The following is a 16,225-nucleotide window of genomic DNA, read 5'->3' on the forward strand; positions in this document are numbered from 1 at the left end:
TTGGCCTTTCCAGCTGAGATAAGTGTTACCCACACACAAATTTCGTGATTAATAGTGAATTTCATGCTTCACAAAGGGCTAGGACAATGTCTGTATTTCACTTAAGACCTACTTAGCTCAATTTTAAGGTTAGTAATGAGGGCCTCGTGCTGAAGTATGGGCTGTACTTCACTGAGCACTAATGTTCTCATGGACCTCTTGCAACCTTCTCTGTTCAGTCCCAGACACTCCTGGGTGGCTCAGAGCCAGTGCAGGACATGTTGCAACCGATCTTTGTTCAGTACATAAAACTGAGTTTCTGTACTTAATGTGTGATTGAAAGCATTTGTAGCTACTGCTTATTGGATTTTAAATTGCTGTCCCAAGTATGCTTTGAAGTGGGAGGCCTGTGATGGTGCCAGGTTGATTTACACAGAGTGGAGACTTGGTCCACTGTTGCTGTTCTCCTCCTCCATTCTCTTTCTGCTGCCACTATTTAAAAATAAATCAAAACCAGGAAAACATCCTCCAGTCCTTTGGCTTTCCACTCAGAGCTGTTGAAAATTATTTACTTTTGCAGTTTGTAACTTTTTTTAAATCTTACCTCTATTCCATAAAGACGCAAGAGCCAACAAGCAGAACGAGAGTATGAAAAAATTAAATCACAGCTTGAAGGCCTGGAGGAGAGTGTCAGAGACCGGTGCAAGAAGGAATTCACAGGTATGACAGATATTTGCACTCCTGTGGGTCCTCTTGAGAAATCGGAAGATGGGCTGGAGCAACGGTGCTAGCTTGCTAAAGCTATCTTCTGGGAAGAAATAATTAGCAAATCTTAGTAGTCTTGATTACTGACATTGACATACAGCCAATATTTTGCTATTATATATGAAAACTATGAATAAAATAAAATAGGGAGCTGAAGTTATTAAAGGAAATGGGTAGTTTTAGTCTAAAGAAAGCAGAGTTAGCAACTGGGAAGTAGAAACTAATTGATATTGGGGTTACTTATAGCCCTGAATATGAATGGCCATTGATAAGAATGAGGTAAGAATGTTTTATAGTGACTGCCTATACACTTACAATTTAGCACAATGCCTGTATGTGCCAAGTATTCACATTTAAAACTGTTTTCAGAGCTGCAAAATTTATTTGCAGCAATCAGCATACAAAGGGATAATTTTGCACACTCTCAGGAAAGAAATAGCATTTTGCCCTGTTTATCATGGGAAAACCTTAAGCTTGATTTGAGGAGCTAGCTAATTGTTCTGTGTAAATGTAGAGGCATCATCTCAGGGAAGGCAGCGGGAGGTGTGAAGGCTCAGCATTTCTACATGTTGAACTACTCACTGCAACGATTAAATTAGGCAACTGAGTGCAAACATTGCAAATATTGGCCTAAATGATTACCATGAAATGTCAGCTCATTATCTGAATTATACTTGCTGTTGGGTCATGTTGAAATAATCTCTCCTAAAAAAAACTCCACTTTTTATTTCTAAGGAGAAATAGATTATTTCATATGGACAGTGGCTAAAAAGCAGGATTGCATTAAGCGGCAATTTCAGGTTAGAGTTTGAAATTAATTTAAGAATCTCAGGGTATCTCAAAGATTTTGGCCACACTGGAAACCTCTCCCAGTCTTGTTTTTCTGGCATTCATGGGACAGGATGTTCTTTTCTTGTACCAGCTTGCTTTCTGTGGAAAACTGACTCCTTCCAGGTTCAGGACACAAACCAGAAGCAAATCAAGAACTATTCCCAAATTTCAAACTGCATTTTGAACTGTGAGAGGATCTATCAAGGTTAACAGCCCTCCCTCTCACCACCTCTCCCATGGAACTTCTCCATTTCTGAAAGGAGAAGGTGCGTGTCTCTTATTGACACTGCTAACGGGAGGCTACAGGCTCCTGCTGCATGTTGGGTTGAAGGTTTCCTCTCTGCTCCACCGAGCACAATCAATGGGGAAGTAGAATGCACATCCAAGGAGTTATCTAGTTCCTAAACTGCGTCCACCTTGTCTGACCTCAGCAAGGCTTTTTACAATGTCTCCCGTAACACGCTCATATGTAAACTCAGGAAGTGTGGGCAGTGCGGTGGGCTGAGAACTGGCTGAACGGCAGAGCTCAGAGGTTGTGATCAGCAGCCCAGGGACCAGCTGGAGGCCTGGAGATGGTGTTCCCCAGGGGTCAGTGCTGGGTCCAGTCCTGCCCAACCTTTCCCTCGGTGCCCTGGATGAGGGGACAGAGGCACCCTCAGCAGTTTGCTGGTGATACAGAACCGGGAGGAGCGGCTGATCCCCCAGGAGGCCGCGCTGCCCTTCAGCCAGGCCTGGACAGGCCGGAGAGCTGGGTGGAGAGGGACCTGATGGAGTTCAACAAAGGCCCGTGTGGGGTCCTGCACCTGTAACCCCAGCACCAGCACAGGCCAGGGGTGACCTGCTGGGGGGCAGCTCTGCGGGGAAGGGACTGGGAGTGCTGGTGGGCGGCCAGTTGCCCATGGGCCAGCGGTGTGCCCTGGTGGCCAGGAAGGCCAGTGGGATCCCGGGGGCATTAGGAGGACCGTGGCCAGCAGGTCGAGGGAGGTGATCCTGCCCCTCTGCCCTGCCCTGGTGAGGCCACATCTGGAGCGCCGTGTCCAGTGCTGGGCTCCCCAGTTCAAGGGAGACAGGGAACTGCTGGAGAGGGCCCAGCGGAGGGCTACAGGGATGGTGGGGGGACTGGAGCATCTCCCCTGTGAGGGAAGGCTGAGGGAGCTGGGCCTGTGTAGCCTGGGGAAGAGACGGCTGAGGGGGGATCTTGTCAATGAATGTAAATATCTCAGGGTTGAGTGTCAGGAGGATGGGGCCAGGCTCTTTTCAGTGCTGCCCAGTGACAGGACAAGGGGCACCGGGCACAAACTGCCACACAAGAAGTTCCACCTGAATGTGAGGAAAAAGTTCTTTACTCTGAGAGTGACAGAGCACTGGGACAGGCTGCCCAGAGAGGCTGTGGAGTCTCCTTCTCTGGAGACTTTCAAAGCCCACCTGGACGTGTCCCTGTGCAACCTGCTCTGTGATTCTGTAACAGTAAAATGAATCACTGAAGTCAAAACAAATTCTGGGTCCATATTGCAAAACTGTAATGTCAATAGCATGAAGTGCAGACAAACTGAAATACATGGGACCAAAGATAACCAAGGAAAGGGACATCAAGGAGGAAGTACAGATACCACAAAACTGGAAACTACAGGATGCTTTTCCCTCAGCTGTGCTGAATGCTATAAAACAAAGAGGTAAATGAATGATTATCTGCAATAAAATTGCTGAGACAATAGGTCACTGTATTAATTAACATGATATTCTAGTCAGTCAGCAATATTGGGTAATTGGAAAGCCTTCAGCTAGAATAGCTGCTCCAAAGGATGGTTCCCTAATTGTTGTCCCTTTTAAGAACTTCAGAGCTTTCGAGTCCCACAGACTGTTTCCATCTATTTCAGTGAACCATTTAACCTTCTTCCTTCCTGCCATCCCCTTCCTTCCAATTAAATTAGCATGCTTTTACATTTTAAACCTTTCTTTCCTTGATTGCTTTGTGTTTTTTAAAATAACTTTTATTATGACCTAGACTCAGAGGGAATAGAATGTGCACTGGGAAAAAAAAAAAAAAAAAGCCAACCAAGAAAACAACGTAGCAGTGTCTTTTTTTGGCTCTGTGCTACAATCCTACATTCGTTCATGTCACCATAGGATTAGCTGTGGTCATAGTTAATGGGGTAGTTGGTAAAAATAGCAATAGAAAATGTGAAATGAAATGGAGGTTTTGGTGTTGAGTTGCTTTTTCCATTAGAAGGTACCCAAAGAGATCATGTTGCCTAAAAAAGCAGCAGGCTTTTTTTATATGAACCTTTAAACTGTATTGCATATTCCAGATCTAATGATAGAGATGGAGGATCAGACAAATGATATCAATGAAGCTGGAATTCCAGTACTGGACTACAAAACCTACACAGACAGAGTCTTCTTCTTGCCCTCCAAAGATGGAGAGAAAGATGTGATGATTACAGGGAGGCTGGATATTCCCGAGGCCAGGCGGCAGACTGTGGAGCAGACTTTGAACCAGTTCTCCAACCTCCTCAACAGCAAATCATTTCTCATTAATGTGAGTATTGAAGTAGATACGCCTTGTCTCTTAGCTAGGCATACCTGTGTGTGCAAGGCTTGCAAGCACAACTGAACCAAAATCATTAAAAATTAGTGATTTTTATACAGTTCTGATTCCACAGTAACCACTGAAGGTATGTGGCATCACAGCCAGAGCTTCCTGGTGGCACGGAGAGACATGATCATATTTCTGTGCTAGGTCATGTAGTATGGAGTTAGTCAACATTGCAGTGGCCGTAGGGAAACAGATATTACCCAATCTGGCATAAAAAATGCTGTTACAAGTTTGTTTTAGCCTTTTAATAAATGTGAGCAGAGAATGCTGATTCCATTCTGGTTCATCACAGGAGTCACCTGCAGGTAGCCGTCTGCTGGAACTCTGGCCCAGAGAGGCAGAGGCTCCTCAAGTGGCCTATTCATCAAGGCTGATGAGTGCTCACAGCAGCTCTGAAGAGACTTCTAATTGCTCACTCTCAAAAACTGAGGCTGATTGTCAGACACCTAAATATAGATTTAGGCTTCTAAATTTTTCTCCTTTTTTGAATGAGGCCCCACTGCTGAGATAGTTAATGGTAGCATTACAGTTTACAGCAGATGAGAGCACATTCCCAGGTGTGCTTAGATTAGTGTCTTTGTAATTTGATGTGAAAGGACTAGGAATCTGGGGGAGAGGGGAGTTGGTTTTCTCTTTTTAAGACTTGTCACAGAACATCTTTTTTCATTTATTAAAGCATGCTTTTTAGATAAGGCTTCAGTTAAAGTTTATAAGCATTCCTTGTGTTAGCCCAGTACATTGTGTGTGTATCTAAAAACAAATTACAGGCAGCATTTTCTTAAAAGTAGTTTTTTCAAACTTCTGAAAACTTTTCCATTCTGTGCTTAGGAGATCAATATTAAAATAATAACATTTGTCTTCTTAGTGCAGACAAGTTGAGGTTCTTCAGAAACCTTTCATCTAACTTGACTTTACATTTGTGTTCTGTTTCAGTTCATTCACACGCTGGAAAACCAAAGGGAGTTCTCTGCTCGAGCTAAAGTATATTTTGCATCTTTACTGACAGTTGCTTTACATGGAAAACTAGAATACTATACTGACATCATGAGGACACTGTTCTTAGAACTGATGGAGCAGTATGTTGTGGCAAAAAACCCAAAGCTGATGCTAAGAAGGTTTGCATGATTGTCATATTTTCTGTAGTTCTCTGGGTTTCTGTAAATGTATTCTTTTTGCAATGTGGCAGTATTAGAATGCCAGCTATCCGTGAAAGTCAGAAATAACCTGGCCCAAGCAGATTAGGTAGACAAGCTCACCAGGAATAGCTGTGGAAGGCACAGGCAGGACTGCTGGCAACAGATTTCCTAATTCAAATACTGTAGTGCAGAATCTGTGCAGAATAGTGAAACATCTACCTTCAAAATACAATACTGAACATTTAATTTACTTTTTGATCTAATTTTATTCCAAATGATCTAGCATTTATACCACACATCATCTCCATGCTGAGCGCACATTATCAGCTTGCATTGTGCATTCAGTGAGGGCTTGCTTTAATGTTGCTAGCCTAAATAAATTACAAAAGACCTTGCTCCATGTATGTTGTAGCTTTGTAATCTGTAGGTTATTTCCCAGTAACAGCATAACTGGGTTAATTTTTCAGCTCTTAGAGTGTAGACTCAGTTTAAGATCTTGCATAAAGGATGTCTGCTTTTCAGTAATGAACTGAAGGTACCTAGGAATGATGAGCAATACAAAGCACTTATCCTAAAGCAAGTACATGCTCTCAAGACTGTATAGGGAAATCACTGTATTAGGAGAGTGCATGCAGTTAAGCATGTAAAAATATTATATTTCAAGCAAGCAATGTTTTTCTTTAAAACTTTGTCATTAAGTACCCTTATCATACACAGGGTTGTTGGTTTTTTTTCAGATCTGAAACAGTTGTTGAAAGAATGTTGTCTAACTGGATGTCTATTTGTTTATATCAGTACCTCAAGGTAAGAGTTGAAATCTGTGGGGTTTTTTTACTGATAATATTTAAGCATGCTGCATTTATTATATCTTTTGGGTTTGCTTTATTTCATTTCATTTCCTTTAAACAGGACAATGCCGGGGAGCCTCTTTATAAATTGTTCAAAGCTATCAAACACCAGGTGGAAAAAGGCCCAGTGGATGCTGTACTGAAGAAAGCCAAGTATACATTGAATGACACAGGCTTACTGGGAGATGATGTAGAGTACACACAGTTGGTGAGCAGAGCCATTTTTTCTTTTAAAATTAAGTCCTATAGCGTTTCATCTGTACATACTTTTCTGGACTTCTGTGATCTGCACAGAAATTCGGGTCATGGGCAGAACTGTCAATAGTTTGACCAAAGCGAGTCTCCAAGCAGGAAAACTTACAAACTATCTTCTAAGCATTAAATCCAAGTCCTGCCACTGTGGAATCCATTTCAGTAAATCCATTTCATAGTTTTTGAAGTCTGTCTGAACAGACAATGGTCAGTGTTTGGCTCCTTCCCTTTTCCCATCTGAATTAACTGGCAATTGATTTTTGCAGAATTCTTGCACTAACATTATGCTTGAACTTTCGGTTGTCTTTCTCCCTTGTGATTGCTGCTCGTCAGCATATCAAACATCATTTTACAGATTATTTTATTGGTATACCAGGATGAGATCCTCTACAGTCTTGTGAGATGGCTCTGTAATTCTCCATAACACTTTATGAACCTATTTCTGCATTTGTTCCTGTGCAAGTCAAACTCTCCTGAACATGGGTAGCCCAACTGGTACTGAAAGGGGTTTATTTCCACCTAAGGAAGTAATTCCCTACAGTGATGAGGGGAAGCTCTCCTCTACAGGAAGTTCGGGAAACCCGTGTTAGATGCATGCTTCAGGTGGGATGAAGTGGACATCCTTGCCTCAGGAATTCCCCATCTGAGCTCCACCATCCCCTCAATCTGATCAGCAGTGCCATGCTCCAGTTCTATTATGAATTCTGCTTTGAGTTAATTGTGTTCCCTGCCACAAATTTCCAGCACTTTGTCAGCCAGATTCCAGTAGATGGATTCACTGTCTTTTTAAAAAACTGAAGTAGCCCACTCTAGCTGTTTAGGGAGTGTAAATTCTAGTTTTACTCTTTCTGACAGTCTTGCTGGTTTTCTTCAGGTTTCAGTGTAGAGCATATCAAAGATGCACAGACTGTCCTTCAAAGACCAACACAGGAAATTTTTTTCCTTCCCTTGATTTTTCTTTTATTGATGTGTTAGGAGCCATTTGTGGTTGTCTCCAACTGAGAAAGATGCAGTGACATCTCTGCAGTGTGGAAAGAGAAACAATAAAAAGCCTTATTAAGTCCCAGTTAAAAAAAAAAATCACCATTTTGTGTATTCTGAAGGAATGCTGATGGGAGGGCTGATGTGAGGAGATTGCTGTAGGACTTTCACTCACAGAATCACTAGACTGTGACCTAGACTGCCTGGAGAAAAAGGGTATGCTGGGCAAGAAGTAGTATTTTAAGTTCAATTGATATTTTGGGGATTAGTTGAGTTGTCATCTTCATATCTGAGCTGAAAGTGCCACCCATAGAAGCCATACTGAGTGGCAATGCTGGTTATATTTTCTGTTCTGTGTAGAGAACAAAATTTACTTGCACTGTACATCATTTAAGATTTAATGGCAATAATTCTTCATTCAGTCTGTTTCTTTTCACAAAAAAAAAGCCAATGCCTGCAATTAAGCTAAATGAATGCAGTGTGAAAGCAGAAAATTTGTGTATGCAATCAAATGTGGGCACAACAAGCATAGTAGCTAGATATTAAACATTATAGCATAGTACAGTAGCAGTATTTGGTCCAGATTTACAGATTTCCCATCAAACAAAGATTTTATCTGTGTGCATGCCCAGAAGATGATGAGATATATGTGTGTGTGTGTATATATATATATATATGATGAAATATTATGAAAGGGATTACTATTGCTATGAATTATTAGGCTCTTTAGTATGATGATGACATTGTTGTGGTAACTGAACAGTTAGAGAGCATTTGTGCACCAAGGCAGGTAAAAGCTTGAGTTAATTAGTTCACTTCTGCCTGAAAGTGAGACATGGTGGGAAAGTATGGTATAGAGCAGTTGTCTGCTTTCTAATTGTTCTTATTTAAAAGATGAATCTGTTTCGCATTGCTGGTTACACTGACATGCTGCATACTGAAGCAGCAGCAAAATCACATCTAATTACCATAAAGCTAATAGGAAAAGGAAGGTGCAATCTTGTGATTAGTTTGAGAGTTCTGTCAGGGGACAGTGCAATCATGTTTAATTTGACTGCCGTATGGCCTAACTTTTCTTCCTATTTAAAAATACCAGCCATACAAATTTATTTATGAGGTATGAGATTATAAATTCAGGTATTATGGTTAGCAGAACTGTATGTATCTGAGAGCTGCGATGCCTCAGATGTGCCTGGCCTCCAAAGCTGACTAGCAAAAGATCCACGAGGGCTCTGAGCTGTTGTACTGATTCATCTAGTGAAAGAAGGGGGCTTTTCATAACATCTGTTTGGTTTTGGTGGTTTTTTCCTACTGGGGAGGTTTCCTGGCCATTGTTTTCTCATTTGCTTTTGTCTGTATTAAAACTGACACTTATATAGTAAAGCTACTTTAAAAAAAAATGACTCTAGATTTAGCAGATTACAGGCTTTCAAGATATTCTCTTTACTGTTAAAAAAACCATGTCAATATTATCAGTAATATTTTGGAACTTGCATAAACTACTTAGGTGTATTTCCTGGAGCTATTAGAGTTATTGTGACAATAGTAATCAGTAAATTAAGTCTTCAAACACCAAATATTATAAAAATGGCTTTTATATATACATATATGTATGTATTTATATATCTCTAATGAACAGCTGGTCACAGGAGGTAGTTAATGGGAGCTAAACAAGTCACTGCTCATCAGTTGAGCCATATTAAGGGATCATATGTACAGACCTAGTCTGCTTAACCTGAGAAGTAAACCACAACCATAAAGACAGCATAAAGGAAGGCAAAAGCACACAGTATTCTAAGGAGTTCAGCAAAGAGCAGCTCAAATGAGTATTGGGAACTTATTAAGTTTGGGCACTGCATTACTTGTGCTTTTCTATGTTCCAGGTTATCAGGTTATATGAGAAGCCTGTAACTAGTCAGTAGTCCAACTGCTTTGTTCTTGTGTGTCCCTTTTTAATAAATTCCCAAGACTCGATAATAGTAGCATATTAGACATGAGTAAATCCGTTGTGCATCTTTTCTGTTTTGTTATAGTGGGAGGGTTTAGTTGGAATTTATGATGGCTGGTTGGCTGCATAACAGCAAAGAATCCCTCAGATAATCCATACTCCCATTGCAAATATGTGTTGCTAGGCAATAATCATTGCACAGTGAATTTTAGATATTGTTTGCATTTAAATTGCCCAGAAAAACAGGTTCAGAGGTAATTCACCACTGATTTGTCTTAATAACCATGTACATTCTCTTTTTTACAGACAGTAAATGTGTATGTACAGGATGGAGGAACCGATTCCATACCTGTGAAAGTGCTGAACTGTGATACTATATCACAAGTAAAGGAAAAGATAATAGACCAAGTCTATCGAAATCTGCCATGTTCTCAGTGGCCAAAAGCTGAGAGTGTAGTTCTTGGTAGGTGGCTACTTGTGATATTATATTGAGCAGGTTCTGAAGCATGTTGTGATTCTGTATTTTCCCAAAAAAAAGTATATAAAAGCAATTTGTTGCGGGGTTGGTTTTTTTAAAAAAAAAAAAAAGTTGAATTCATGTTCAGCTGGATGCAAAATTACAGCATTTTGCAGCAATCTTAATATGCATTAAAAATTACTGCTTTCTTACAGAGTTCTTTTTCCTGACTCTTAAAGTTTTGATATACTGTCATTAGTGTGCAAAGAGCCTGTTAATGACTGTTAGCACAAATGTATTCATGTCTTGACAGAGTCAGTATCTCAGGTACTAATTAATGTGATAATGACAGCATGGACAATTAACTGATGGAAAAGTAATGATGCAGTTTCAGAAACTGGTACTGATTTTGACTTGCCTTTATGATGGTTATTCAAGAGTTATAACTTACAGGAGCTGCATGTTGAGGAGATGATGAGCCACCCAGCTAATCCTCCTTGAAGGCTTTTAAAATTGCTGTTCTCGAGAAAAAAAAAATTGATGTAATATAAAATGCCTAATATTCTCATAATAATTGTTCCAATTAATAGTTTTGCAATATCTTCATTACTGTCTTAATCTGAAAGTACAGGATGCAATTCCTGCTCTTAGAAAATCCTACTGAATTCCCTAAAAATGCCTTGTCTATTCTGTGTGAAGTCCTACTCTATTTTGGACTGATAGCAATTTGTATTATTTTTTTATATATATATAATTTATAGTATTTATGTTATAGATAGTGTATTATATGTATAATACTTAAAATTATATAATTTTGTAGTATTCTATTCAAAAGAATGTAACTTTGTATAGAAAATAATCAGAACTCATGTGCATGGTTAGGAATAGCTCATGCAAACTTCTGTAATAAAGACCAACCTATTAAGCAATAAAAAACACACATCTTGGCATGTGCCAAATTACTTCTTTTAATGTTGCACAATGCTTCACTGGTTCTCTAAACGGAAACATTCTTGGAGTAGTTATTTTTGCACATTGTTAAAAACTGGTTTTTTCTCATTTTAATTACCCCTTAGAGTGGCGTCCAGGTTCTACTGCACAGATCCTCTCAGACTTGGATTTAACATCCCAAAGAGATGGCAGATGGAAACGTATCAACACACTAATGCATTATAATGTAAGGAGGTGTTTCAGAGCAGTTGTTCGCATCTGTTAACTGTTCTCTTGTAATAAATAAAATCTTTATTTGTTTTTAGAGAAACTTCTGTGCTACATAAAGAAACAAAAAAAACCCTAGCTCTGGGTCTAGGCAATAAAAGCTTGGAAATATGAAAGTCTAGGTCAAGACATATTGCCTGAATGTCTTACCAAGAACTCGTCACCTAAATGCCAGTACTTTGATTTCGTCATCAGTGCAGTGTCCAAATCCAAATTCCCCTTTGAACATTCTAAAGCTCCTTTTGTTAGGTCTTGTATTCATCTCTTCTGTTTTCTGCCACTTTCTACCCCTGAGAATTGTCTTTGTCCTTGCTCTGCTGCTAAATAGATTTTGAGTTGGTCTGGTTTGTTCAACAGCCCAGTCAGGAGAGCAGATGTTGATGCTTTTGTACATTCTCTTTTAGGTTTCGTACTATGCACTCTACCAAGCACTTGAAATGCACTTATCTTTCTTTGTATGCTATTTGTTGCTTTCATACAGCATATATTCTGATTAGGAAATATAGAGTGAGTTAGTTTTCCTTCAAAAAACAGACGAGTCTGATTCTTCATGATAAGCCCCATTTTTGTACAAAGGGTGCCTGCACCAGATTGATGAACCCCTTAGGTCTTGGAGATGTTTCTAGCATTTTCAGTAATCTTAGAGGAGATGTTGATGGCAAGTCTTAGTAAGGGAAGGGGAGGGAGTATGTTCTGAATTGCAGAGCCAGTTGCCGAAGAAGCCTTTGAAGGGCAGCATTATTCATAGGTCTAGATTCCCTGAAAAAGATCACAGAAACTGCAGTTTAGGTTATGAGAAATAGGTTCAGTAGTGTGTACTTCTTTGAAATAACATCCTTGTGTTTGTATTTTCAAAGGTCCGAGATGGTGCCACGCTCATCTTATCAAAAATGGGAATTTCCCAGCAACCAGAGGATAATCAGCAAGATGTCCCAGGGGAAAGTAAGTATCTTGTGGCCTCCCTACCTCCCAAGATGACTAGAAGTCAAAACCCACTCAAGAGGAATGATGCCGCTCTCTTGATCTTATTTTTCGAGCACGTCTGTGGAGCTAGATATTCCCCACCAGACTACATGGGTCTTATTTGTTTTGTGTTACTCACTCTAGACTTGCAATGGTTTTCTTTGTCCTCATTATTAAAACCTTAAATAATGGGGCTTTAACCCTAATTGCTGTGCATCCATACCCCAGCTTAATAGAAGGCATTCTTAGCAAATATTTCCTTGCATATTTTGTTTCCTAATCCCACTACATCTACAGTCAAACCATATGTTTCATCTGTGCAAAGCTTGATTTCTTTTTCTTCTTCTTTCTTCCTTTACTCACTTTCCTCTCCACATTTCTTCCACTAATTAGACTGAGAATTGAATGCAGTGTTCTAGATGAACCACAACAGAGACCAGCTCCCCTTTCTGTGACATAATGGGTCCGACGCCTTTTTATTATTGCATTTCTTACAATTAATGTTGCCTTGCAAGCTCATCTCTGTAAATTCATATTTTGTGTCTCCCTCCCTTTGAGTGATGTTTCACCAGCTACGCTAGCTTGGTTTTTCCAGGGTTTGTTAGTTGGCTTCATTTATTCCATACATGTTTTCTCCTTAGATGCAGCGTTTTCCACAGATCCTTTCTTCTTTGTGAGATTTGCAATCCACTGTAAATTAGTGTCAGGAATTCCCATATAATGTTTCCTCTCTTTCACATCACTGTCGCAGCTGTTTCATAATTCTTGCATTGCTGTTTACTACAGTATGCTGGACTTCTCAGCACGGAAGACAACCTGTTAGCTTGCAACCTGTCTTTTAAAGCTTTTATGTCTACATGTTAGTATTCTATCTAGACCAATTTCCTTTATCTCAAAATCTCTTGAGACACAATATCCATTACAGACTAAAATGCACTCAGATTATTATGGAAATACTTACTTGAAAATTTATGTTCTTTGTCACATGTGCTTCCTTTACATTTAAGATGTTCAGTTTCTGTACGTTTTTTTATCCTTATATTCAGTTATTTTACAAAAGGTAGAAGTTAGATTTATGGAACAGTAATTGTTGAGATCGTTCTTCCTTCTATGAACTCATTTGATATGCTTTTCTGTCTAGCACTTATTGCAAAAGCTTCATCTAATAGTTTCATTCCTTTAAACAGATTTACTGATCTCAGATTTAATAGGTTTCAAGGCCTGGGCAGTCACACAAATTGGAAATAGTATGCCAGAATTGTATATTTTTCAAGAAGATGGGTCTCAGCTGATAGCCTGGACATATATTGCTATTTAACATAAATGTACAGACTTCCATTTAATTTATATTGACTGTTGGACAGGAAATTAGGACAGACAGAATTACTTGCCGTTTACTTTTTACTCTGTCCTCCTGGATGCTTTCTGTTGAGACTCTTCCCAGCATCCTTGAAAGGTCTTTTAATTGTCGTGGCTATACCTTGACTGCTATCCTCTCACCCCTTTACTGCAAGTGCCTGCCATAGCGGGCCAAATGGTGGCTACTCTGTCATAGCAGGTGCCAACCCAGCATGTTAACTTAAAAACTCATCCATTTAAATAAAGAGAACAGTGAAGTGCAGCCAGTGAGCTGTTTCCTAGTCCCTGTTCAGTTCGGTAGCACGAATTGCGGAGATAACTGGTGAGACGGTAGTTGCCTCCACTCTAAAGAAGTGGAGTGGACCATGAATGGAGCTTGATGGTGTCCTTAGCTTGTTTTGCTTTCTTAACACAGAGCAGTGTTCAGTCACCCATTCTGGGCTGTCAGTCTTCATCCTCCCCACCTCTCTACCCTTGTGGCAGGCAGTAGAGGACCGGACCATGTGGTTTTCTTTTTTTGCTGTGTTTGTGGGGTTTTTATTTTTCCTCCTTCTCTACAATTATATCTTTAGCTATGATTCAGTATGGTGAAGCTCTTTGAATATACGTGATCTGCATTCCAAGATGAACTCCTTAAGTTATACGTGTGGCATACTAAATTGTAAAGGAAGAGCAGACTTCTGGGGGCAGTGCTCTCACACAAGGGCTCTCATACACCAGAGAAGAATCTGCAAAGAATTGATCCCAAAGTATGGGGTGAAGACAACTTCTGCCATGTTTATTCTCCAAACCCTGTCTTGCACCATGGTAGAGTACAAATTTGGGAAGGCGATGTTTTGTGCCAGCCTAGCCCATTTTCTTTAGTGCCAGAGGGTCCTCTGAGCTATCTGGTGCCAACTTGTTCTTTTGGAAAGCTATAAAATACTACAAAGGTAGCACAAAGCAAGAGTTTGCAGTAAGAGTGATTTGTGAGACACTATGCATATAAAAGGGACAGAAGAGGATCAGAGGCTTCCCCTCCCACACATACACATTTATATGACACAGGGATTTACAGGGTTGGAATAAACAGAAATCCTATCCCAGCTCTATGAAATGAGGCCTGTGACAAAGTGGTTTTCCTTTTATTCAGAGTCTCTCATTAACTTGCACCTTTTGCATTGAGAAGTGTCAGCTGAAGCCGTTGACTGTCTGCCAAAGTACTAGGCTTTGCACAGAACAAAAATGTAAAACCGTGTTCAGAGATGTTGCTCTAAATCCTGGCATTGCTTCCATACTGCTTTTGATTCAAAGCTTCTAACAGGAAGACACTAGAAGCTGGAGGTTGTGACAAATTAAATGCAGCATCTTTTGCTTCTGGAGATAATAAATGCAATTACTAATTTGTGTCAAGATGGAGAATGGTTTCAGTGATTTTGTGCTAGTATTTCTGTACTGTAAGCTAAAAGAACATGCGCTGTTATTCTGGGGTTTTTCTCCGGGTTTTTTGTTTGGTTGATTGGTTTCTGTGTTTTCATTCTGAATAAAAATAGACAGTGTTGCAGATCAGAAATACTGATCAGCAGATCTGTGTAGGGCAGCCCTTTTTTCACCCCCATGGAGCAGTCTATTCACAGGCGGGGAGGAGACTGGAAGGAAGCTAATGAGCTGCAGGCCACACAAGGGGAAAGGAGCTGTTTTGTCTCTCACCATCTCACTTACCTCCATCATGTTTACATCATGGTTCATACCACTATAATTAGTCACTGCAGTCAATGATTGGCATTAACTCCTCCCAGCGTTATTTTATATTGGCCAAAGAATGTCCAAGGGCCAAGATTAAGAGTTTGGGGGGAAGCTTTTGACTCAGTGGGCACAGTCTTCTCCCTGCTTACGGCTTGACATCTAATGTGGTTATTGCAATAAAAAAGGAGGTGTTTTGCCCTACTTTTTATTTTCTTCACCTCCTACTTTTCCATTGGGAAAAACATTATCTCACAGAGATGTTCTTTTCTCTGAGCAGCAATACTGCTGACATGTTTTGTGGCCCCATGTTTGAATTTCTCTTCCTCTTTCTTCTTATTTTTAGCAATGAAGTGGGATCTTTGTGTTGCAGAAGTTCATCTGCTTGAGCTGTAGTCTCTTAATCCCTGCTTTCCTATGAAACAACTACTATTTCACTAGTAGCCAATTCCGTCGTTGCTAAACAAACACGGGCCAAATTAAGCTGCACATAAGGGCCATTAACCTCAGTGGAAACCCCTTGGGTTGTTTCTCTTCTCTGCAAAGTTAAACTGGGCCATATACCATCAGGAGGGCAAAGAGAGGATAAATTCCTCTGAATCAAAGGAGGAAGCAGAAGCGTACCAAGCAACTGACATAAGGCTGGAAAATAGTTTCTGCTCTAAATGCATGATTTGATCTATTAATTTACAAAAGTAAATAACAGACATTGCAAAAGAAATTCCAGGCTGCAGGCCCAGCAGCAGTTCTTACTGTACTGGCAGATGATTGCAGTGAATGGTATCTGTTGCAGAATCGCAGCTGCTTCAAAATAAAGTGATAGCTTTTATTTCGTTCTTGCTTCATTCACATGAACTTCCAGGTCAAATTAAGGACTCTCAAAGGACAACGTGATTTAATGTGGGATTTATTTTTTTCCCTACCTGGTTAAAGAGAAGCAAAGGCCCCAGAAGACTGCATAGCTAGTGCTTCCCATGAGGATATATAAAGTAGATTCAAGTGGAAGTGTTGGCTTGGCCACATTGCACCTAAATATTATTTTCCCCTGAGATGTAAAATACTAACATAGGTTCAAGCTAGTAAATTTAATTTAGTAGCTGTTGAGTAACTTAATAAATTACTACGGCCAAAATTTTGAAGAAAAAACTCATGCAATTAGAAAGTGATATT

General features: G+C 40.0%; 1 protein-coding gene across 4 annotated transcripts in view; it reads left to right on the forward strand.

The window, feature by feature from the left end:
- PLXNB2 (plexin B2) overlaps nt 1-16,225 on the forward strand; it is a 267,859-nt gene that overhangs the window by 239,373 nt on the left and 12,261 nt on the right. For all 4 annotated transcript variants that reach the window (XM_080393894.1, XM_080393896.1, XM_080393895.1 and 1 more), the window contains 8 exons: nt 599-699; nt 3,885-4,114; nt 5,105-5,286; nt 6,045-6,111; nt 6,217-6,363; nt 9,643-9,799; nt 10,870-10,970; nt 11,869-11,953. In XM_080393894.1, the coding sequence (XP_080250020.1) occupies nt 599-699; nt 3,885-4,114; nt 5,105-5,286; nt 6,045-6,111; nt 6,217-6,363; nt 9,643-9,799; nt 10,870-10,970; nt 11,869-11,953 (1,070 nt within the window). The remainder of the gene's footprint in view (nt 1-598; nt 700-3,884; nt 4,115-5,104; nt 5,287-6,044; nt 6,112-6,216; nt 6,364-9,642; nt 9,800-10,869; nt 10,971-11,868; nt 11,954-16,225) is intronic.

This window comes from Falco punctatus, assembly GCF_963210335.1.
Source record: "Falco punctatus genome assembly, chromosome: 6".
In the NCBI taxonomy this organism is placed as follows: domain Eukaryota; kingdom Metazoa; phylum Chordata; class Aves; order Falconiformes; family Falconidae; genus Falco; species Falco punctatus.